The following is a 25,157-nucleotide window of genomic DNA, read 5'->3' as shown; positions in this document are numbered from 1 at the left end:
CACACATTTCTGTCTGGACTGCTCTTCAGCTTCCAGACAGGTGTTTTTGTTAATGGGGGTGGGGGGCGGTCTCTGTTATGGAGGGGGCTGCCTTTGTTATGGGGGGTAGCGTATCTTTGTTGTGGGGGGTGGGATGCCTCTTTTATGGGGGGATGCTTTAGCTATGGGGGGTACCTATCTTATTGGGGGGTGCCTGTTACTGGGGGAGTGCCTCGGTTATTGGGGGGGTGGCTCTGTTATTGGGGGGGGTGCGTCTGTTATTGGGGGACCTACTCTCCACTTGCCGAGATGAGTGCAGCTCCAACAACACAAGATGATCGATACCATTCAGGACAAAGCAGCCCATTTGATTGCTAGCCCTATCACCACCTCCTGGAAGCTCCGCTCCAAAACACTCACCATCCTGACTTGGAAACATATTGCCATTCTTTCATTGTTGCTCAGTCAAAACCCTGGAATTCCCTCATAACAGCACTGTTGATCTATCTACACCTCTAAGGACTGCAGCGGGTCATGAAGGCAGCTCACTACCTTCTGAATGGCAATGAATGCTGACCTAGGAAACAACGCCCATTTCCCATAAAAATTAATTTAATAAAAACATCCCTTTAAGAATTTTATCCCTTCGGGACAGCACGGTGGCACAGTGTTTAGCACTACTGCCTCATGGCGCCACGGTCCCAGGTTCGATCCCGGCTCTGGGTCACTGTCCGTGTGGAGTTTGCACATTTTCCCCGTGCCTGCTTGGGTCTCACCCCCACAACCCAAAGATGTGCAGAGTAGGTGGATTGGTCATGCTAAATTGCCCCTTAATTGGAAAAAAAATGAATCGGATACTCTAAAAGAAAATAATTTTATCCCTTATTTTATATTGTCTCTCCATGTTCTTCCTACCAAAATGCATCAACTCACACTTCTCCGCATTGAGCTTCATCTGCCACCTATCTACCCATTCCACCAACTTGTTTATGTCCTTTTGAAGTTCTGCATTATCCTCTTCACAGTTTGTAATACTTCCAAGTTTTATATCATCTGCAAACTTTGAAACCGTCCCCTGCACACCAAGAGCAAGATCATTAATATTTTTCAGGAAAAGCAAGGGTCCCAATACCAACCCCTGGGGTACGCCACAACAAACCTTCCTCCAGCCTGAAAAATATCAATTGACCCGCACCAGCCTCCCCGAACAGGCGCCGGAATGTGGCGACTAGAGGCTTTTCACAGTAACTTCATTTGAAGCCTACTTGTGACAATAAACGATTTTAATTTAATTTTTTCTTCATTAATCTCTGCTTCCTATTATTCAGCCAATTTAGTATCCAGTTTTATATTCAATTTAAAAAGATGTAAACCGTATACGATTATGCGCTCCCGCGCATGCGCCGCCCGGGGATGTCATTTCCGCGCCAGCTGGCGGGGCAACAAAGGCCGTTTCCGCCAGCTGGCGGGGCGGAAATTCCTCCGGCGCCGGCCTAGCCCCTCAATGTTGGGGCTCGGCCCCCAAAGATGCGGAGCACTCCGCACCTTTGGGGCGGCGCGATGCCCATCTGATTGGCGTCGTTTTGGGCGCCAGTCGGCAGACATCGCGCCGTTTCGGGAGAATTTCGCCCCTGATGAGCCTGACCCTCCCCAATCTTGCCTAGAACTGCTTCTACTTCTCCTTTCGTATGAAAAGGCCGAGTTGGCTCAGAGGCACGGGGTCTGTCCCACACCATCAACATGCTGCCTGTCAGCACCTCCACCACACAGGCATATTAAAATGCTAGGCCAACCACTAAAATAGTTTGGACCTTTTGTTGGTGTTTATTGTTCTGCTTCACGTCTACCCAACATGTACCACACAGGAAAACCTACTTCTCCTCCACCGACCACATTGTGCCTCCGTCCCACCCTGCTGGCAAATTGCAATGGCTAGAAAGTGAAGTTCATAATTAAAACTTATATTAATTATCCTTCAGTAAAATTAGCAAAGGTTGGAATTTCACCTCATGTAGCTGGTATGCTCATATCAAAAGGCAGCTGCTTTGGGAGTCTGCCAACATCTCAAGACTATAAAACAACCATGCTAAAACTTACTCTGCATATTGTTGATTGAAATAACTGAACTCTATTTGTGGCATGTGTCATAATCGAATGCTGTTTTATTAAGCATCTTTTTTATATTTCAATTTAATTTATCGCAGTTGCTCTAAAACAATAATTTACATCAGGGATTAGGTTTGCAAGCAGCACTGGACAAATGCCAGTAATTCTTTTTTAAAATCAGAAATCTTTGTTCAAAGCAGCGATTTAACTTGGTATTATTTTCAATGTGTCTGTCCAAAGCGAATTTGAAAGACAAATCTATACAGCATCTGAATGAAGGTGGGTGAACATTTTAAACAGAGACTCTATGCAGTTGAAGGTTCACCACCCACAATGGCTTCACTTTTTCAGGGGCTGATGAATTTGTATTTTGCATTTTCATTGCAAATAAAATAACAATAACGTTAAATTATGTTTTGCACTGAGAATTTCTTGGATCTAATTTCAGATTAGTTGAACATTTTGCAGACCAGTCTGTATATATTTAATCCATATGTCACGGCTTGTGTGTGTTCTGAACTCAAGAGCTCTTCGTTCCCAGACGAAAGGCATTCAGGGGACGTTCTTTTAATTTGCACTGAGAGGAGGCTGATTTTTCATCTCCTTTAATCTTTCTGTCTACCCCACAACCCACATGTTCTATTTGTTTTAATAATCAGCCAAGTATTTTACTGAACAGGAGGAAACAAGCTAAAACATAAAGGCAAGCACATTATAGGAAGTGATCACGGCCTGGAAATATACCACCCACTATGATGTATTTTATATTGGCCAATAACTGTTTAACTAGTAAACAAAGGCTTTTGACCACAGTTAGTCACTAGACATTTAATTATGCTTAATAGATTAGTGCAATTTGGCCCTCATTTTAATGACACCATCACCCAGCTAAAGGCTGCCCGGAAGATATTAAATTACCTGAATCATTCTTTAAAATATCAGATTTCAAACTAATCCAATTCTATTTAACTTTGCAAACCACAACATTGTACATAACAGTCAACAATGTATTGCATTACCAGTCAGACAGAGTTTCATTAAGTAAAGGCTAAACCAGTAGACAGCTATTGTCCAGGTGAAAAAAAGAAAATCTTATCCATTAACACAAAGGATCTCTTACACAAGGCTGTTTCTTGAAATGTTGTTATCAGGCACAAGTGATTGTCATGAAAAAGGCAACTAAATGCAACAAAACACAGCCCAAGTAACAAATGGGTTGTCCATGAATGAATAAACAATCCACAAAATATAAAAGAAGCAATTCAACTTCATGCTGAATAGTAGCTGATAATTAAAATACTATCCACAATCTGTAACCAGGTAAGACGATAAACTTGACAAAGAATTAGTCCGTGTGTGCTGAAAAGACAAATTACAGCCACTGTAATTTGAGCCAAGTCAGTTCCCTCCAAAATCCATTCAAAGCACTAGTGGAAATGAACAGAAGTGGGCCTTTCAGCCCCTCAAGCCTGCTCCATCATTCAAGATTATGATCGATTTCTATCTCAACTCCAGTTATCAACCTCTGTTCCATATCAATTGATACGCTTACCCATCAAAAATCTATCAATTTCATTCAGTTGATTGAAACTTTGGAGAAATGAGTTCCAGATTTCCAGAATGGTTTTTAAATTTCCCATGGATAAGGCACAAGCCGAGACTTTAATAAAAAAGGCCGTAAAATGGAATTAAATCTTTAAAAATCGTGGAATAGAAAACATGTACATATACATGTACAATGCATGTACATGCAGATGATACGAAAATTGGTGGAGTAGTAAATAGTGAGAAGGATAGCCTCACTAGTTGGTCAGTTGGGCTGATCAGTGGCAAATGGAATTCAGTCCAGATAAGTGTGAGGTGATGCACCTGGGCAGGCCAAAGGTGGCATGATGAACGACAGGAGCCTGGGAAGCACCCAGGATCAGAGGGATCTTTGTGTGCATTTGCACTGGTCCCTTAAGGTAGCAGAGCAGGTGGATGCAGTGGTTAAGAAGACATATGTATACTTGCCTTTATTAGCCGAGGCTTAGAGTTTAAAAGCAGGGTGGTTATGCTAGATCTGTTTAAAACTTTAGTTAGGCCACAGCTGGCACATTGTTTGCAGTTCTGGAATCGACATTACAGGAGGGGTGTGATAGCACTGGAAAGGGTAAGAGGAGATTTACGAGTATGCTGCCTTGGCTGGAGCGTGTTAGTTATGAAGAGAGATTGGATAGACTTGGTTTGTTTTCCTAGGAGCAGAGGAGGCGGAGGGGGGACATTGAATCATAGAATTTACAGTGCAGAAGGAGGCCATTCAGTCCCATCAAGTCTGCACCAGCCCTTCGAAAGAGCACTCTACTTAAGCCCACACCTCCACCCTATCCCCGTAACCCAGGAACTCCACCTAACCTTTTTTTTTTGGACACCAGGGGCAATTTAGCATGGCCAGTCCACATAACCTGCACATCTTTGGACTGTGGGAGGAAACCAGAGCAAACCCGGAGGAAACCCATGCAAACAAGGGGAGAATGTGCAGACTCCGCACAGACAGTGACCCAAGCTGGAAATCGAACCTTGGACCCTGGAGCTCTGAAGCATGATTGAGATGTGTAAAATTATGAGGGGCATAGATAGAGTAGACAGGAGGAAACCTTTCTCCGTGGTGGAGGGGGCCAATGACCAGGGGGCACAGATTTAAGGTAAGGGGACGGTTTAGAGGGGATGTGAGAAAAACATTTTTACCCAGAGAGTGATGGGATTTTGGAATTCGCTGCCTGATAGGGTGGTGGAGGCAGAGACCCTCATAACATTTAAGAAGTATTTAGATGTGCACTTGCAACCCCAGGGGACACAAGGCTAGGGCCAAGTGCTGGAAAAAGGGGATTAGTGTGGATAGGTGATCGCTTTTTGACCAGCGTAGGCACAATGGGGCCAAAGAACCTTTTCTGTGCTGTATGATTCTATGACTCTATATATTAACAGCTGGCAGAAAGCCATATTTGGTTAACTATGCTAAACAGAGTCTGTGTGGGTCTCACCCCCACACACCAAAAGATGTGCAGGTTAGGTGGATTGGCCATGCTAAATTGCCCCTTAATTGGAAAAAAACATAATTGTGCACTCTAAATTTATTTTAAAAAACTATGCGAAAGAGAAATGAGCCTAAAATGACAGTTTAATGAACTCTTGAGACACAGCAAAAAATTTCAAGAACAATAGCTCTCCTGTCCAAAAATACCTCGAAATGTCTGTCCAAAGACCCTTCACTTTGTCTAGCCCCAAAACATTCAAATGTCTCGACATTTATTAAAATGTCATCCATCAAGAAAAAGATTTTTGAACGCGTGTCTAAATTATACGTTATGAAGGAAAAAGAGCTGAAAGCAGTATTCTGATCTATCACTCCCTGTACTGGATTATTTATACTGTTGTGGAGTAATGAACGACTTTAATTACATACATGGGAGCTTGATGTTCAAAGCTAAAAAAAACAAGCTCTATTGAGGAAGTTAATTTGCTGTCTCATCATGCACATTTCATATGGCACCCTGGAATCATTCCCATTGCTGTCAAATGGATAATTAGAAGAGTACAATGGTGATCAGAACCATGAGGTTTCCCTTCAATGTCCTAAATCTTCACCAAAAGGTACCGGGCAGCACAGTAGCACAAGTGGATAGCACTGTGGCTTCACAGCACCAGGGTCCCAGGTTCAATTCCCTGCTGGGTCACTGTCTGTGAGGAGTCTGCACGTTCTCCCCGTGTCTGCATGGGTTTCCTCCGGGTGCTCCGGTTTCCTCCCACAGTCCAAAGACATGCAGGTTAGGTGGATTGGCCATGCTAAATTGCCCTTCGTGTCCAAAAAGGTTAGGAGGGGTATTGGGTTATGGGGATAGGATGGAAGTGAGGGCTTAAGTGGGTCGGTGCAGACTCGATGTGCTGAATGGCCTCCTCCTGCACTGTATGTTCTATGTTCTAAAGAATCAAAGCAGCCAAACCAAATTTAAATTCCTGAATCACAACATATTGCAAAATTACCCAAATTCCTGTAAACACTGTGGTATTCGCTAACAACAGAATTACTTGCTGCACTAAGTTTTAAAAAAGTAAAAATGTTTTTCAATTATCAAAGGGCTTGCTCCTTTGAAGTTCAAGCTGTAGCAGTCTTTCAACAGGTCAGGGGAGCAACCAGTGTTAAGAACTTTGCCAACTCAGTCCAGAGGGCTGTCATCCTCCTAGCATCACCTGTGCATTGGAGCAGTGGGCACAGCAGTTTGCACTCCATTAGGAACACTGCAGATGGCAATGGGTGCTGCAACTTCACAGATTGAGTCCACTACAGATGAGAAATTAGACTGCACCGGAAGGCAGAGCACTGGGCATCAGGAGGGCAGAGGAGAGGGACAAGAGGTGGAGCAGGCACAACCCTGAGCACAGAATCTAAGGGCTGAGGTGAAAAGAGCTGTAGATTGCTGAGAACCAGTGAGAAAGGGATTTGTGACTCTCAAGGCAGATGGTCACAGGCATGTGTGCTCTAGTCAGCACAGACCTCTGCTGCATCTCACAGGCAGCTGCACACCGAGCATCACCCACATGATAGATGACCACTTTACTGATAATGGACTACCCACCAAATTTACATCTGATGGGGCACCGTGGGCTTAGGGTGGGTTGGGTTCATTGCCTGGACTGGTTAGGTGATGCATGGATCTCCGTTATTGTAGCTGTCTGCTCTGCATGCCATAACATGGCCCTCCTGGAATTGTGAGGCCCAGGAAGCAGACAGCCCATCAGGGGACCAGAAGGTGGCAAGAGGGAGGAGGAATTGGAGGCAGTAGGAGATGACTCTGAAGAGAACTGCGCCTGCTGCATGACAAAGTGGTTCCCTCCTGCCCACACTCTAGGAAAAGGATCTCCCTCCTCTCCCTCATGGGTGCCAGGTCTCCATCTCCTCTGTGGCATAAAAACATAGAAAATGGGTGCAGGAGTAGGCCATTCGGTCCTTTGAACCTGCACCGCCATTCAATATGATCATGGCTGATCAGTCAGTATCCCACTCCCGCTCTCTCTCCATATCCCTTTGGCCGCGAGGGCCATGTCCAGTTTCCTCTTGAATATATCCAACAAACTGACCCCAACTGCTTTCTGTGGTAGAGAATTCCACAAGTTCACAGCTCTCTGAGAGAAGATGTTCTTCCTCATCTCAGTCCTGAATGGCTTACCCCTTATTCTTAGGCTGTGACCCCCTAGTTCTGGACGTCCCTAACATCAGGAACATTCTTCCCACATCTCGCCTGCCCAGTCCCATCAGGATTTGATATGTTTCTATGAGATCCCTTCTGATTCTTATAAACTCCAGTGAGTACAAGCCAGTCTATCCAGTGTCATATGTCAGCCCTGCCACCCAGGGAATTAGACTGGTGAACCTTCGCTGAAACCCCATTAGCAAGAATGTCCTTCCTCAAACTAGGAGTTCAAAACTACACACAATATTCAGGGTGTGGCCTCACCAAGGCCCTGTATAACTGCAGCAAGGCATCCCTACTCCTATATTCAAATCCTCTCACTATGAAGACCTGCATGCCATTAGCTTCCCTCACCGCCTGCTGTACCTGCATGCCAACCTTCAGTAACTGTTCCACCATGACACCCAGGTCGCATTTGTAGCCACTTAAAATGGCCAACTCCCGATTCAAAATGGCGAACGGCAAAGGCTGATGGGACAGTCAGCCAACAGGACAAAAACGAGCAGCTGCAGGTTGAATGTGTATTTACCTCTGGAAAGGCCAGAAAAGATCGATACCAGCAACCATCAGCATAACAAAATACCAGCCAACTGCATACTAATGAGCAATCCCCGGGAACAATGAGCAACATTTAGACACACAAAGCAAAACCAGACTCTTCGGCGCCAGCAGGAGCCTACACAAAGGGAGGTGAACGACCACCTCAAGACCGCCCATCGATCAGGGAACCGCTCCAGCATTGGAGAAAATCGCTGGCTAGGCCAGCGCCGGAGTGGTTTACGCCGCACCGGCCAGCGCGGAAGGGGTTTGGCGCCACGCCAACCGGCGACAAAGGGCCTCCGCCGGCCGACGCGAGTTAGCGCATGCGCGGGAGCGGCAGCGTATGCTGGCGTCATCCCAGCGGATGCGTAGGAGAGTTCATCTCCGCGCCGGTCATGGCGGATGTTACAGCGGCCGATGCTGTGGAATAGAGTGCCGCCACGGCACAGGCCCGCCCGCGGATCGGTGGGCCCCGATCGCCACTGTGGGCCCCCACCCCACCCTGGGGCCAGATCCTGGCGGTAAGTACCTGTTGTAATTTATGCCGGCGGGACCGGACGAAAACAGACGGCCACTCGGCCCATCGCGGGCCGGAGAATCGCCGAGGGGCCGCTGCCAACGGCCCCCAACCGGCGCAATGCGATTCCCACCCCCGCCAAATCCCCGGCGCCGGAGATTTCAGCAGCCGGTGGGGGCAGGATTCACGCCGCCCCCCGGTGATTCTCCGACCCGGCGGGGGGTCGGTGTATCCCGCCCCACGTCCTTGAGACAGCCCACAAACAAAGAAATCCATCTTTTAGCAGGGCTGGTGGACCATCTGCACAGTGGCCCAAGTCGTTTTATGGAGCCTAGAGGAGCACTCCTGCTGCACCTGGACTCAAAGATAAATTCAAATTTACTTCTTGGGCTTCTTTTTGGCTGGATCACCTGAACCATAAAAGATCTAGTGCCTGACTTAGTTGGCTATACTGGTTCCTCTAAGTACACACTTGTTAAAATATCATTGGCCTTACTGCCGCCCAAAACAGACAGTCATATCTCGAAGCTGAGCCTCGATAGAAAGCTCTGGTGTAGGGAATGCCAAAGATTCACCACCGTCTAAGTGAAGAAATTCCTGTTCATCTCTGTCCTAAATGGCCTGAGCAGGCTCAAATGGGTGACTGGCCTACTCCTGCTCCTATTTTCTATGTTTCTTATCTGAGAACGTGTGCCCTGGTTCTAAAACATCCCGGCCAGGGGGTACATGCTTCTTAAATTGACCTGTTGAGCCTTGTACGAATTTTGGTTGCTTTAGTGAGATCGCCTCCAACCCTCTAAACTCTTGAGAATATTACGTCAGTTTCTTCAATCTCTCCTCATGGTCTGCCAGCTAGGTGCCGGAAAGAACCTCTGCGCTGAAACAGGCAAGCAGGAAGCACATCAAATAATGGACCTCAAGCCTACATGGCAATCAGGAGAAGACAGCAATAGTCTTTGACATCTTAGTAGAGGATGAGCACTCTCATGTCATGTCGGATGCTGAGGTAGCTATTTTCACCCGAAAAATACCATCGAATTTCAACTCAGCAGGAACAACACAGCTTCACGAAATCCTTTTGTAATCACTGATATTTTTAAATTTCACTCTCTCTTTCCCAGCATCACAATCTTTTTGGAATAACTGAAAATAAAATTGAAGTAATGTTCTTGATATAAAAGCAACACCAGCGTTGTCATAGAGAATTCCATTAACAGATAAATCGGAAACTGTTTTTATTTAATTATTCTCATTAAGAAAATGTTTCACAATGTATTGTATATTAATTGCCTCAGAAAATACTCCATTGAAAGGACAATCAGACTAAATCACAATTTCCGCAGTAAAATATGTGGCGATTTTTAGAAATAAATGTAGAGTGCAGTACAAGAAAACCAATTCCCTCCTATTTTTATAATGTTCCGTATTCCTGGTAACCAATTGCAAGGTGATGACAATGCTTTGTACATTATGTTGCATTAAGTGGAAAGAAACATTACTTTAAACCTAGTTTAGATGAAGTTAGACAAGTTCTAAGAATGACAAAATACAGGTTTAAACATAAAGGGCTGGATTCTCCGGTCCCCAGCCATGTATTTCTTGGCGGCGTGCCATTCGCTGCCGGCGGGATTCTCTCTTCCTGCCGTTTGTCAGTGGGATTTTCCATTGAAGCCACCCCACACGGGGAAACCGGTGTGGTCGGGGGAATGCTGTCACCGGGAAAAGAGAATCCCAATGGCTGGAGAATTCCAGGCGAAGTCTCGTTTTTCACGACAGATTGCTGCATACTGTTAAAACAGTGCAGTGAATATTTGTTTTTCCTAGTTCTAAATAATTTGGGTTTACAATCTCCGCTAAGCAGGTATGTAACTGATCAAAGCAAAAGTGAGAACATTTCCCCAATTTTAAAAGTCCAGAGCGAAGGTTTGTATTTGTTGAACAGAATATTAAATGCTAGTTCCAAGCAACAGTTAAATTAACATTTTTATGACAATTATCTATGCAGGTTATGTAAAAATTTCAATTACATCTTGATGACTGCTGTAAACATTAGTGAGGCCAGTCAACCAGCTGTTCACATTACATCAAATTCACATTGCATAATAATCGTAAGTGTCAGACTGGCTGATCACACTAAATCAGGCAGCAGAGGTGATGAAAAATCACCAATATACAGGGAAGGTGAGAATGAGTAACGGTTTATATTGGTCATGTGCTAATCTCTGATAAATATTTTCTTTGACAACACTTTTACTTTTATGACTCAAATTTTAGTTCTTTTGAAGATTCCCTATAAACACCCTTAATAAAGACCTATGTGAAGCCATTTTTAGTAGCCTGAAGTGAAACAGATGTGCTGCAGTCAAGAAAGTCAACAGGATTTCTTTGTGATACATTGGAGCCCATGTTCATGGTCCTTGCAGAAATCCATTGTAGTCTAGCCATCAATTTTTCTAGCCCCCACTTAAGTAACAGCTAAAGTCTTTTCTTAATATCATGGTGTGCATATGAAGTATGGGAGCTCTGCACACCAAATAAGAAAAGGAATGTTCAAAGCTAAAGATCCCAAAATCGTGTTTGTATTAACACACCAGATTAAGATGAGCCGTTATCTGGGACATTATTTTTTTACATTTAAATAAAGCTATAATAATAACATCCATAATGAAAATCTTTAAAGCCAACAAATTATATTCACCTCAAGGATATGCTCCGCCTGTTGTTCCCGGTCTAGTTTTCGTGATGTTGTCGTAATCAATCCTGCAAATTCAAAGAGATCCATTTCAGAACTTCTGTAAAGATTCCCATCCAGATTTTATTGTGCATGCTAAATAAAGACTCATTGACATTTTGGATTAATTTGACAGTTGGAATGTCAGCGTTCCTATATGGACTAAAACAGCCTCCTGTAACAGCCTCCCCGAACAGGCGCCGGAATGTGGCGACTAGGGGCTTTTCACAGTAACTTCATTGAAGCCTACTTGTGATAATAAGCGATTTTCATTTCATTTTTCATGAAAACAAAATACAGCTTTCCCTCATTTCACATTCCTGTGTCACTAAAAATCGAGTGTTAAGTTAACTATGCTAAACAAAAATCACTTTCCTATAGAACGTATGTAATAAGGGTGGGATACATTCCTGACCCATAATTCTTACATTAAAACCTATTAGCTGCCTTGAACTCAACTAGCCAAAAAATCATCTTCCTACTTACTACTTTCCTCTCAATCTCTGCTTTCTGAAACATCCCCTCCTGACTCATTTGCTACTTCCCTCACCCGAACCCCTCACTGCATCCCTCTTACCGTCAGGCACAGGGAGAGGATTGGCAGGAATCAGGGAGGGAATTGGGGGAGGGAGCAGCAACAGGACAGTGAGAGGCCAGTATCGAGGAAGTAGAGAGATGTGTGGCGAGCGGGAGAAAGGGAGGAAGTCAGGAGATGGTTGCTGAGCGGGAGGGAGTAAGGGGGTCAGGAGACAGTTGGTGAAGAGGGAGAGGGAAACTGCACGAGAAAAGCAATTGGGGTGAGAGAAGGGTGAAGCAGAGAGGGGGGTTTAGAGCAGTGGCAAGTGAAGCAGGGAGATGTGTTTTAAAAGAACAGCGAGCATGTGGAGTTGCAATGTGGTTATTGGAGATCAAGACTGGCAGTGTTCTCTAATTTGCAAACCACACTAAAACAAACCGTACAATCAGAAGGCGTTTTTAATGTGGGATATGTTATAACTGACAGATATAAACCTAGACAGTCAATATTTTCAGTATTTGAAAAATGATTGAGAATTCTGATTTCATCCTTTCATATTAGACCAGATGCAAACCACTCAGACTACAGTCCAGCTCAAAACACTAAATTAGTACATACTCTGATGGAACATTTCCTGTATTTTCTAAATTTATAATAATGCAAAATCATATTCATTATACACCCATGTTTCTGATAAGTCTCCTGGTAGACAGAACTTCCTGCCAGGAGCACAATGCTGATAGTACTGTTAAAATTATAACATTTACCAGTAGATCACTGTTTCATAGAATCACAGAAACCTACTGCATGGAATTCTCCCTACCTAAAATTCTTCACATCATTTGACATCAATTGCGTTCAACAACTTTCATTTGACGCCAACTGCTCTCAGTTGCAATCATTTTGCCATCATTTCACGTTAATTGGTCTCAAATGCTATTATTTTGCTATCATTTGATACCACTAACACTAACAAGAAATCATCTGGCTATCAATCTATTTTGATTATTCTGAGGACCGACCATTATCTTTTTCACACAGAACCACACTTACAAAGTCAAATTATAGTTAGCAACTGATGTCATTGTCATCACTTGCCATCCTGCAATGATCACAACAAAATGTTTAAGTCCCAGCCGATTATGTATGCAGTGTGTATGATCACACACACCTTCAACATCCCCACCAACCTCTTTCTCTATCTTTCCCCACCCTCCCACAACAACCATTATTCCCCTTCCCTTCTGTGATGAGCAGTCATGTAAACATTAATAGATATGGCCTCCAACCAGCAGGTGGCAGGAAAGAACAACCGCATGACACTGTTACCTCGGAGAGTCTGGAGATAGTCGTCGTAGTGAACAGTTGCATTTGTAGTCGCTCTTAGATAATTTATAATAGTGATTTGATAGTAGATTTTAGTAGTTCTCAAATTGTTATCTGATCCATGTTATTATTTAACAATAAGCATTCAACTAGAACTAGACATTCTCTAGTGCACTGATTCCGTCCGGCCAAACTCCAGAATGAACATGGTACCAGGATTGGTTCTGAAGATCTAAAAGACCAAAGACCAAGATAACAAAGAGAAGAAGAAAAAAAAAATTCTACTAACCACAAAGGGCATTGACAGAATGTAGCTCAATGCACAACTAGTCCTCAAAGTCAATGATGGAAGGTTTGAAGACACCACACCTGCCGCGAGTCACTGGTAATATAGATGTAAATTGGCCGCTTTTAAACAGCAATTCACACTCTACATGGCAGCGCTAGGTCTTCAGGCACAGCCTGATGAACGGGGAATAGCGTTGCTGCTCACAGTAGCAGGTCCGCAGGTGCTAAAAATCTTTAATACCTTCAGATTTGACAGTGAAGCTGATAAGAATGATTTTGACAAAGTCGTAAAGAAATTCAATCAACACTATACACCCAAAAAGAACAAAACATTTGAACGGTACGTTTTTCGAACACGCACACACCAGACAGGCAAATCGTTCGACAGCTTCCTAACAGACTTGAGGTTAATGGCTCAAACGTGTAACCTTGCAAGCATCCATAATCAAAGATAAGATTGTGTTTGGTATAAGCAATGACAAAGTTTGTGAACGATTGTTGAAGGAGAATGAAATCCAGCCATGCCAGCGAGCAAGCTGCTCAGCAGATTAGTACCCTAAACTTAAAAACTTTTGGCGCAAACACCAGAGATGCAGCCGATGTACATATCCAAATGCAAAAGATGGCCTCAACAGTGGTGGTCATTTTAAAGGAATACCCAATACCACCATTTTGTGAAATGATATGGCACAAGCATTTGCAAATGCAATGTCCAGCATTCGGAAAAGTGTGTCCTAAATGCAAAGGCAAGAATCACTTTGCAAAACAATGTGTTTTGAAGAAAAAAATCAGAAATACAAAAATCAATAAACGTGGTTGAAGAGATAAATCTGGAAGACACATTTTTTATTAATGTTATATCTAGTGAAGATAAGCATTATAATGGGATGCAGGCTGAAATGTCTTTGAAACAGATCTGCAGTAATAGTAATGCAAATCCAATTGTTCATAGAGATAACTGGACAGTTCCTCTCATGATTAATAAAATATTTGTCAATGTTAAACTTGACACGAGAGCGAGAGATAATCTGATAAGTTTATCGGATATGCAAGGAATGAAAGTCAAACCGCAAATCTTGAATAAAACTGGACTTTTGAAGGATTACAACGGTAAAAGAATCAACACTCTAGGAGTATGCGAACTAGATGTCAGTGTGAAGAATAACATGCATAAAGTGAAGTTTTCCGTTCTGGAAGCTGAGCGTGAATCACTACTGGGAGTGGAAGCATGTGAAGCACACAAATTAGTAAAAAAGAATATACAGTGCTGGCTGTGCTTTAACCACGCAAAGTACATCAGTGAATTCAATCATTGAAGTGTTTCCAGAAATATTTCAAGGAATCGGAGTTTTGCCATTCACTTATCGGATCCAATTAAAAGAGAATGCGCAACCAATCATACATGCTCCCACAGCAAGTACCAGCACCATTAAAGGTTTGACTGAAAAATCAACTGGAGAGGACGACAAATCGAAAAGGATTGAATAATCAATGGTTTTGATGAACTCCATGGTTTGCGTGAAGAAACAAAACAATGACTTGAGAATCAGCATGGATCCCAAAGACTTCAACTTAAATATAGAGAGAGATCATTATCCAATTCCGAAACAAGAAGAGATTATGTGTGAGATGTCAGGAGTGACATACTTTAGCAAACTAGATGCATCGCAGGATTTTTGGCAACTCAAGTTGGCTGAGGGAAGCACAAAGCTGTGCACCTTTAACACTCCATTCGGGCGATACTGTTTTCTCAAAATGGTATTGTTTCAGCATCTGAAATTTTCTACAGGGCAATGAATCACGCTGTAGAAGGAATTCCAGGCGTTAAGAGTATATTATTATTATTATTATTAAAGTATATTATTATTATTAAAGTATATTAATATTATTAAAAGGGCACAACGATAGGCTCATCAAAGTGTTGAGAATCATAAAAAAATATGGTCTCAGGTGAAGTAAAGCCAAATGCCTGTTTGGTGTTGAAGAAATTACATTCCTGGGAGATAAACTGTCTGGTCGAGGTGTACAACCAGATCAGGAGACGATAAAGGCGATATTAAACATGCCACGTCCAACAGACAATAAAAGGAGTCGCAGGATGCTAGGTATGATAAATTTTAGAGGTAAATTCATTGCTAATTTATCAGCAAAAATGACATGTTTACAGGAAATAATCAAAAAAGGATACTATTTCCAATGGTCTGAAAGGCATGAGCAAGAGTGGTGAATTCTACAGGAAGCAGTGACAACAGCTCCAATGCTGACTGTCTTTGACCCTACAAGAAAGACAAAAATCTCGACTGATGCATCGAAAGATGGGTTGGGAGCAGTGTTCTCGCAGCAAGACAATGATGGAAATTGGCTACCGGTTGCTTATGCTTGTAGGTCAATGACTGACACAGAACGTAAATATGCTCAGATAGAGAAAGAATGTTTAGGTCTGATCAATGGCTTAGGCAAATTTCAAAATTACGTATATGACCTCCCAACATTGTTGGTTGAAACAGATAATAGACCGCTAGTAGCAATTATTTAAAAAAACTTGACTGAGATGTCACCTAGAATACAAAGGATGATGATGAAACTCCAAGAGGTATGCTTTCAATTTCATTTATATTCCAAAAAAACATATTGAGTCGCTGATGCATTCTCATGAGCTACGGATATGATGGAAGAACAACGCCTGGATGAGGGTGTGCAAGTAAACGTAAACCTTATGGCAGAAACACTTCCAGTGTTCGTTGCGAAATCAAAGTTGATCAAAGAAGAAACCAAGAAGGATGAAACGCTACTAAGGATCATAAAATATCTCAGTGAGGGATGGCCAAAAGGATCCTGTTCCAAATATTACAACATTCGTGTGGAGCTAAGTCAGCCAATGGTTTTTTGCGGACAAAACAGGATTGTCATACCACAATTTTGAAGATCTATGATTCTACAGAAGATTCATGAAGGGCACTTAGGCATTGAAAAATGCAAACGAAGAGCTACAGACACAGTATACTGGTCATTCAGATGATAATAGAAAACTGTGCAACTTGTCAGAAATTTCAGTTCAAACAACAAAAAGAACTAATGCAAATAGGATAAATAATAACGATTCCATGGCAGAAAGTGGGAATGGATTTTTTCTATCTGGCAGGAAAAGAATACCTGTTAGTGATCAACTATTTCGCTAACCCAGAAGTAGTACAGCTAGCCAACTCATCAGCCAGGTGTGACATCAAGCATGCCAAGGATATTTTTGCTCATCATGGCATACCACAAGTTGTCATGAGCAATAATGGCCCATGTTTTAGCAGCCATGAATGGACAGAGTTCGCAAAGAGATATGGGGCGTCATTCTCCGACCCCCCGCCGGGTCGGAGAATGGCCGTTGGCCGCCGTGAATCCCACCCCCGCCGAAGTCTCCGGTACCGGAGATTGGGCGGGGGCGGGAATCGGGCCGCGCCGGTTGGCGGGACCCCCGTTCAATTCTCCGGCCCGGATGGGCCGAAGTCCCGCCCAGAAATTGCCTGTCCCGCCGGCGTAAATCAAACCTGGTATTCACCGGTGGGACCAGGCGGCGTGGGCGGGCTCCGGGGTCCTGGGGGGGGGGGGGGGGGGGGGGGCGATCTGACCCCGGGAGGTGCCCCCACGGTGGCCTGGCCCGCGATCGGGGCCCACCGATCCGCGGGCGGGCCTGTGCCGTGGGGGCACTCTTTCCCTTCCGCCTCCGCTACGGCCTCCACCATGGCGGAGGCGGAAGAGACTCTCCCCACTGCGCATGCGCGGGAAACTTTCAGCGGCCGCTGACGCTCCCGCGCATGCGCCGCATTTCCGCGCCAGCTGGCGGGGAAACAAACGCCATTCCGCGGGGCGGAAATCCCTCCGGCGTCGGCCTAGCCCCTCAATGTTGGGGCTAGGCCGCCAAAGATGCGGAGCATTCCGCACCTTTGGGCCGGCGCGATGCCCGTCTGATTGGCGCCGTCTTTGGCGCCAGTCGGCGGACATCGCGCCGTTGGGGGAGAATTTCGCCCATGATTTTCAACACATTACATCCAGTCCTCTTTATCCGCAATCCAATGGGAAGGTTGAAAAAGGTGTTCACGTTGTGAAGCAGCTACTCAAAAAAGCAAAGGGCAGTCGGGAACATCCATATCTCGCATTACTAAGCTATAGAGCAGCACCATTGATTAATGGGTTGTCACCTTCACAATTGTTAATGCATCGACAACTGAGAACTACCGTACCATATATTTCACAGGATCCAACCAATGGGAAACTTGTGAAGAAGCTCACATTTCAAAAAAGGAGGCAGAAGAAATATTATGATACATCTACAAGATGTCTGCAACCGTTAGCAAAGAATGACACTGTCAGCCAGTTGTTCCAGAATCACAGGATGATGTTGAAAGCAATCTCAGGGCTACTGAACAAATGCTACCTCAGCACACAGAAACAGAACAAGCTGAAGAAGTGGAAGTACAGAAACACAGGACGAACCATCTTCAGGAACAGTTGAAAACTAGTCAAACTCAAAAGTTCAATCAGTGCTTAGAACCTCAACAAGACACAGAAAAAAGCCAGAGATAGTGAATTTGTGATGGACATTGGTCATGTAAATAACTGAAGTATTATGCCTATCATATGTATTGTGTATTGAATTTAAATAATGTATGTAAATATTGTTAATTTCCAAAGGAAAGAGGATGTGATGATATGCATAAGCAGTCATGTAAATATTAACAGATATGACCTTCAAACAGCAGGTGGCAGTAAAAAACACCCATGTGACACTGTTACCTCGGGGAGTCTGGAGATAGTCGTCGTAGTGGACAGTCACATTTGTAGTAGCTCTTAGATAAGTTATAATACTAATTTGATAGTTAGTAGCTTTTAGTAGTTCTCATATTGTTATCTGACCATGTTATTGTTCAATAATAAATATTCAAAGAGTTGTTTAATAGAACTAGACGTTCGCTAGTGCACTAATTCCGCCCATCCAAGCACCAGAATGTAACTGCTTCTTCCCTCCCTTGCTCCCCTCCCCTTTAACACCCTGACTCCTTCCCCCCCTTCCCCCTTTCCCAGAGCCTTTCCCCACTGCCTCTCTTTGCCTTCCCTTTCCTCTCCCTTACCCCTCTTCCGGCCTGGGAACCAGGTCGGGGCCTAGCCTGGGTGTGAAGTCCGGAGCATGGCGGGTGAAGCCCTGGGGTCTGGAGAGGAAAGCCCTAGGTTCTGGATGCTGAAGAAAGAGAGGAAGGGATGCAGAGTTGGGTTAGGGAGGGAAGCAGATGAGGGAAAGGCTGGGGGAGTGGGTTAGAATTTTGAGGAAGGGAGGTGGCAGAGTGTGTGGAGACTGGGCAGAGCGAGGAATGTGAGTATGGAGGCTGGAGGAAGTGAGTGGGGATGGTGGAAGCTGGACGGAGTGAGTGAGGGGAAGAGTGTTGAGGCTGGAGGGAGTATGAAGGATGGTGGGAGCCAGATGGGAGTATGTGGAGACTGGAGGGAGTGAGATTTTAGAGACTGGAGAGAGCGAGGGTGGCAGTGGGAGAAGAGTTTGGATTCAGAGACTTGGCGAGTGGGTGCTTGGAAAGAATAAATCCTAAGATTAAAATTAATTAAGCATTGATGGGGATCAGGTGATGTTCTCAAGCATGTACTGCATAGCAAAACAATCAATTTGGACTCAAAACTGAATAAATCAGTTACTTAAATGTAAGATTCTTGCATTTTCAATGCAGGCTGTTGAGCTCATATGCTGGTTTTGAACCCGTCAGAACAGCTTGGAGTAGAACTGCACGGTGGAGCAGTGGTTAGCACTGCTGCCTCACAGTGCTGAGGACTCGCGTTCGTTCCCGATCCAGGATCACTGTCCGTGCGATGCCATACACACACACAACACACACACACACACAAGACACACACCAAAGATGTGCAGCGTTGGTGGATTGGCCATGCTAAATTGCCCCTTTATTGGAAAAACAGAATTGGGTTCTTTTAATTTATAAAATAAAAGTAGCTTTGAGTGCGCCGGGTTAGCTTGGAGAGAGCCGGGTTAGCTTGGAGAGAGCCGGGTTAGCTTGGAGAGAGCCGGGTTAGCTTGGAGAGCGCCGGGTTAGCTTGGAGAGTCCCAGGTTAGCTTGGAGAGTGCCGGGTTAGCTTGGAGAGCGCCGGGTTGGCTTGGAGAGTCCCGGGTTAGCTTGGAGAGTGCCGGGTTAGCTTGGAGAACGCCGGGTTAGCTTGGAGAGAGCCGGGTTAGCTTGGAGAGAGCCGGGTTAGCTTGGAGAGAGCCGGGTTAGCTTGGAGAGTGCCGGGTTAGCTTGGAGAGCGCCGGGTTAGCTTGGAGAGCGCCGGGTCAGCTTGGAGAGCGCCGGGTCAGCTTGGAGAGCGCCGGGTCAGCTTGGAGAGCGCCGGGTCAGCTTGGAGAGCGCCGGGTCAGCTTGGAGAGCGCCGGGTCAGCTTGGAGAGCGCCGGGTCAGCTTGGAGAGCGCCGGGTTAGCTTGGAGAGCGCAGGGTTAGCTTGGAGAGAGCCGGGTTAGCTTGGAGAGTGCCGGGTTAGCTTGGAGAGAGCCGGGTTAGCTTGGAGAGCGCCGGGTTAGCTTGGAGAGCGCCGGGTTAGCTTGGAGAACGCCGGGTTAGCTTGGAGAACGCCGGGTTAGCATGGAGAGTGCCGGGTTAGCTTGGAGAGCACCGGGTTAGCTTGGAGAGCGCCGGGTTAGCTTGGAGAGCGCCGGGTTAGCTTGGAGAGCGCCGGGTTAGCTTGGAGAACGCCGGGTTAGCTTGGTGAGTGCCGGGTTAGCTTGGAGAGTGCCGGGTTAGCTTGGAGAGTGCCGGGTTAGCTTGGAGAGTCCCGGGTTAGCTTGGAGAGTGCCGGGTTAGCTTGGAGAGTGCCGGGTTAGCTTGGAGAACGCCGGGTTAGCTTGGAGAGTCCCGGGTTAGCTTGGAGAGCGCCGGGTTAGCTTGGAGAGTCCCGGGTTAGCTTGGAGAGTGCCGGGTTAGCTTGGAGAACGCCGTGTTAGCTTGGAGAACGCCGGGTTAGCTTGGTGAGTGCCGGGTTAGCTTGGAGAGTGCTGGGTTAGCTTGGAGAGTGCTGGGTTAGCTTGGAGAGCGCCGTGTTAGCTTGGAGAGCGCCGGGTTAGCTTGGAGAACGCCATGTTCCCTTGGAGAACGCCGGGTTAGCTTGGTGAGTGCTGGGTTAGCTTGGAGAGTGCTGGGTTAGCTTGGAGAGCGCCGGGTTAGCTTGGAGAGTGCCGGGTTAGCTTGGAGAGTCCCGGGTTAGCTTGGAGAGTGCCGGGTTAGCTTGGAGAGTGCCGGGTTAGCTTGGAGAGTCCCGGGTTAGCTTGGAGTGCGCCGGGTTAGCTTGGAGAGCGCCGGGTTAGCTTGGAGAGCGCCGGGTTAACTTGGAGAGCGCCGGGTTAACTTGGAGAGCGCCGGGTTAACTTGGAGAGCGCCGGGTTAACTTGGAGAGTGCTGGGTTAGCTTGGAGAGTGCTGGGTTAGCTTGGAGAGTGCCGGGTTAGCTTGGAGAGTGCCGGGTTAGCTTGGAGAGTGCCGGGTTAGCTTGGAGAGTGCCGGGTTAGCTTGGAGAGCGCTGGGTTAGCATGGAGAGCGCCGGGTTAGCTTGGAGAGTGCCGGTTTAGCTTGGAGAGAGCCGGGTTAGCTTGGAGAGTGCCGGGTTAGCATGGAGAGCGCCGGGTTAGCTTGGAGAGTGCCGGGTTAGCTTGGAGAGCGCCGGGTTAGCTTGGAGAGCGCCGGGTTAGCTTTGAAAGTTCCGGATAGCTTTCAGAGCGCCCAGTTAGCTTTGAGAGCATTGGGTTAGCTTTGGGAGCTCTGGAATAGCTTCGGGAATGATATCAAATTCAATCCTAATTTAAATTATTTATGTCAAATTACAACTGAGAGCATTGAATACACATTAAAGAAAAATATCAAACTTTTCAGGTAGAGAAGGAGGCCATTCGACACAGCGGGTGTATGTTTGTTGAATTATCTCACTTTCTAGCTCTTAAGAGTGTCAAATTGTATGTCACAGCGTTTCAAGCATACATACAAGTACTTTTTTAAATGCCACAAGGTTTTTTGGCTGTGCCAGTGTTTCAGAGACCCAGACCTCCATCACTTTCTGAGTGAAAAGATTTTGTCTCAACTCCCCTTGAATCCTTGTGTTAATTATTTTAATTGATGCCTCCTGCACAGTGACCCCTATGCTCATAGAAATGTGGGAGGAAACCAGGCCACCCAGAGGAAACCCACGCAGACACTGGGGGAAAGTGCAAACTCCACACAGGCAGTCACTCGAGACAGGACTTGAACCCGGAACACTGGAGCTGTGAGGCAGCAGTGCTAACTACCGTGCACTGCAGTTCTACCCACCGTCTTGACCAATATTTATCCCTCAATAATAAATCGCAAGAACATACCAGCAGGTCATTTCCATGTTGCTGTTTGTGGGAGTTAGTTGTGCAGAAATTGGCTGTCGTGTCTCCTACATTAAGACAGTGACTTCACTTCTGGAGTGTTTTATTAGCTGTAAAGCGCTTCGACATGTCAGGTGCTTGTGAAAGAAAATTGCAAATCTTTCCTTTTTGATACATTTATGAAATATTTTGGGGATTTCCTGTTTTTTACTTGCCAATATTTGTTCATACCCTCTTTGCTTTCCAAATGTCCTTCTTGATTTCACCCCTTTACTTGATATATCCCTCTAAGCTTTCTGCAGTTTGCAGCTCTAAGTATCTGATATGAAATTTCCTTTTCTGCCTTAATTCCCTGATTATATCATTTGAAAAGAGGGTATTTTACCAGAATGCATTAAAACTATTTTGAAAAGCAGTGCACAGGTAAAGTTTTTCAAATTAACTTATTTTGATGTGTTACTTACTGCAATTCCTACATTACAATTGTAACTACACTTCAAATTACACTGGCTGTACAGTGCTGAGACATGCAGAGGTCATGAAAAGCACTACATAAATGCAAGTCTATCTTTTTACTGAGACATGTCAGCAATCCATCCACAAGCTCTGTCACTTCCATACAGAAATTATGTGGAGCCTGCCACGTTCACAAAGGTTTCAGCAATTTCCTATTGCCACAGTCAACAAATGTTAAACTCAGTACCTAGTAATTGCAATGTCGCACAGAATGATTCCTTCAGCAAAAATAGAAAACATGCTTTTCAAATAACAGACTTTATACAAATATCCAAACAGTACACTAAAATTAACATTCTCTGTGCATACTAACAAAAATGTAATGCAAAACTATAACACCAAACTTGAAAGCACATTACATTTGACAAAACATTTCCTTTCTTGTTGCCATTTTAATGGTTTAGACCAGCACATCTTAGCAGTAAACCATACTCATTTTCAGAGCTAACGGCCGCAATTCAGCATATCAAGATAAAGTCCGCTGAACTGCGCGTTCAGCCGAGTGTTTCTCGGTGCCTGCAGTGCCAAAAGATCACGCTATTCAATGGTACTTTGCCGATTTCTTTTAGCCTCGGCGAGGAACTCCCCACCAAGGCCACTCTTTTAAGTAATTTCCTACAGTGGCTAGCTGAGTTCGGCATGCAGGAAAACTCACAATTCTGGGCGCCACTTTTAAAGGCAGCCCCGATCTTACAACCCCTTTCAGCACCCCCACCACCCCACGTACCTCTTCCGGGGTCCTCAAGACCCCCTCACCTCTTATGGGCAAGGCCCCCCCCGGGCCTGACCCCTGGCTGTACCACCTGGACACCATGGCAGTGCCTGGCCAGCAGTGTGAAGGTACACAAGGGGAATGCCAGATTGCCACACTGCCCAGCGACTGAGCCCCCGGGGGCCTCAGCTCCCAGTGCGACACGCCCCCTCCCCATCCCCTACGAGGTGCCATCACGACTGGATCAGGACTGTGTGAGCTCGTACCAAACGACGCCCGTTTGAGGCCTCGCTGGCACGGCTCATTTAAATATGCCGTCTGGATCTCGCCCAGCAAAAGTGAGATCCAGCTCGCAATGCGTCACGAGATTCCATTCAATCTCGGCAGACATTTTGAGCGTCGCGATTCTCGATGCAGGCCTCTCGCAAGATTCAATGGCCTCGTCCCGACACCAAGTCGGGCGCAATGAGGCCGCTGAATTGCGGCCAACTTGCTCACTGCTCTTCAAAATAGTTCTGGTAAAATACAGGTCTAGCCCATCTTTTCAAATCAGCTGCCATCAAAACCAAGCTTTTTGAATGTTTATTAGCAGCACAGATATCCAAATATAATTTCATCTTTAAGTATTCTGGTTCATCAGCTGTGCAGACATACATGCCATGAAAAACATGGATCAATGTATAAATGTAATATTTGGAATGAACAGGATCAAGGGCGGGATTTTCCGGCCCTTCTCTGTCCAGTCGAAGATTCCCCGGCAGTGGGATGGACGAGCCATGAAAATATTGCAGACATTGGCAGAACTGGAAGATCCCACTGCAGCCAATGGCAAGCCTTCTCCACCGTGCTGGGTGGGTGGTTGGGTGTGGGTGTAGTTGGGGGGGGGGGATTAATTCCATTCCAAGTCTGACTAAAACCAGCCTGTCAAATAGGAACATAAGCTGTCTTCACAAGGAAGTAGAAGGATTTCAGAAAGAATTCAGTGCCCGGCTCTGTTTTAGTAATGACTCGATGGGCGCGATTCTCCACTCCCGCGCCAGTTGGGATAATCGCCTGGGTCGCCAAATTTTCCCGCGACGCCGGTCCGACGCCCTCACGGAAGCAGCCAGATCGGCACAATCACGTTTTGCGCGGTGAATCGCCCGAGACAGCCAAAATGGCGATTCACCAGTACCCCATGATTCTCAGTGCCGGATGGGCCGAGTGGCCTGCCCAAAACGGCGGGTTCCCCCCGGCGGCGTCCACACCTGGTCGCTGCCTGTGGGAACAGCGTGGGAACACTGGGGGGGGGGGGGGGGGGCGAGGGATCCTGCACCCGGGGGGGGGGGGGGGCCTCAAATGGGGTTTGGCCCGCGATCGTCAGGCCGGCCTCTCTGAAGGCGGCTCCTTTCTTCCGCAGCCCCGCAAGATCCGTCTGACATCTTCTTGCGGGGCGGACTCGGGGAGGACAGCAACCACGCATGCACGGGTGACGCCAGTTATGCGGCGCCGGCCACGTCATGTATGCGGCGCCGCCTTTACGCGGCACCCAGGCCTGGCGTGCGCAAATGACGCGGCGCCGCTCCTAGCCCATTTTCGGGCCCTGAATCAGTCGGGATAGGGGCCGTTTCGCGCCATCATGAACCTCGACGGCGTTCACAACGGCACGAACACTCTGTCTCCATTTCAGAGAATCTTGCCCTATATTTACTATTGGATTAAATATCCACAAAATCAACAAATCTTTGAGTACTGCGACTCCAAGACATTTTCTCCCTCCCCCAGCGGTTTGTTTAACTCGCCTGTCCTGCAGCCGGGGAACCCTCCACGTGGTGGGTCTTCAGTGGGACCAGATGATCCCGCCAGCAGGAAGGCCCAGAAAACCCAGCCCCAAATTTCACTGTGTGAAATCTCTTCAATTAAATAATACAGCCTTTAAAAATCAGCATTGTCAAAGATCAACTTAGATACTTCAAATATAACTCATTCAAAATTAAATAAAATTCCATTCAACTATATGTTAATTATTTGCAAATTAATGCATATTGTAATAGTTCTGAATCAGACACTGCCATTGGTTAACAACTGCTAATCTTTGGTTTACCGTGCCACTGAAGCAAACCAAAATAAAGCATTTGTAAGTCGGAGAACAAATGAGGCCCAATTTGGGAAACAGCAGTGATACAGTTTAGTATGTAAAAGAAATGTCTTGCTTTAAAGCCGGAAAACAGTCATATGGCAGAACTGAAAACAGACGATGCACCTTTTAACAGCATAATTAAAAAGCGATGACTACTGCTGATCACTAATATTT

General features: G+C 45.7%; 1 protein-coding gene across 10 annotated transcripts in view; it reads right to left on the bottom strand.

The window, feature by feature from the left end:
- fat1a (FAT atypical cadherin 1a) overlaps positions 1–25,157 on the bottom strand; it is a 289,367-nt gene that overhangs the window by 108,730 nt on the left and 155,480 nt on the right. For all 10 annotated transcript variants that reach the window (XR_011940244.1, XM_072496900.1, XM_072496899.1 and 7 more), the window contains exon 4: positions 11,072–11,133. Coding sequence is in view for 9 of the 10 variants with exons in the window: in XM_072496900.1 (XP_072353001.1) it covers positions 11,072–11,133 (62 nt within the window). In the remaining variant the exon portion in view is untranslated. The remainder of the gene's footprint in view (positions 1–11,071; positions 11,134–25,157) is intronic.

This window comes from Scyliorhinus torazame, chromosome 3 (genome assembly GCF_047496885.1).
Source record: "Scyliorhinus torazame isolate Kashiwa2021f chromosome 3, sScyTor2.1, whole genome shotgun sequence".
NCBI classification, from domain to species: Eukaryota; Metazoa; Chordata; class Chondrichthyes; order Carcharhiniformes; family Scyliorhinidae; genus Scyliorhinus; species Scyliorhinus torazame.
Note: the sequence above shows the minus strand (reverse complement) of the source record. Positions and strands in the feature narration are given on the sequence as shown.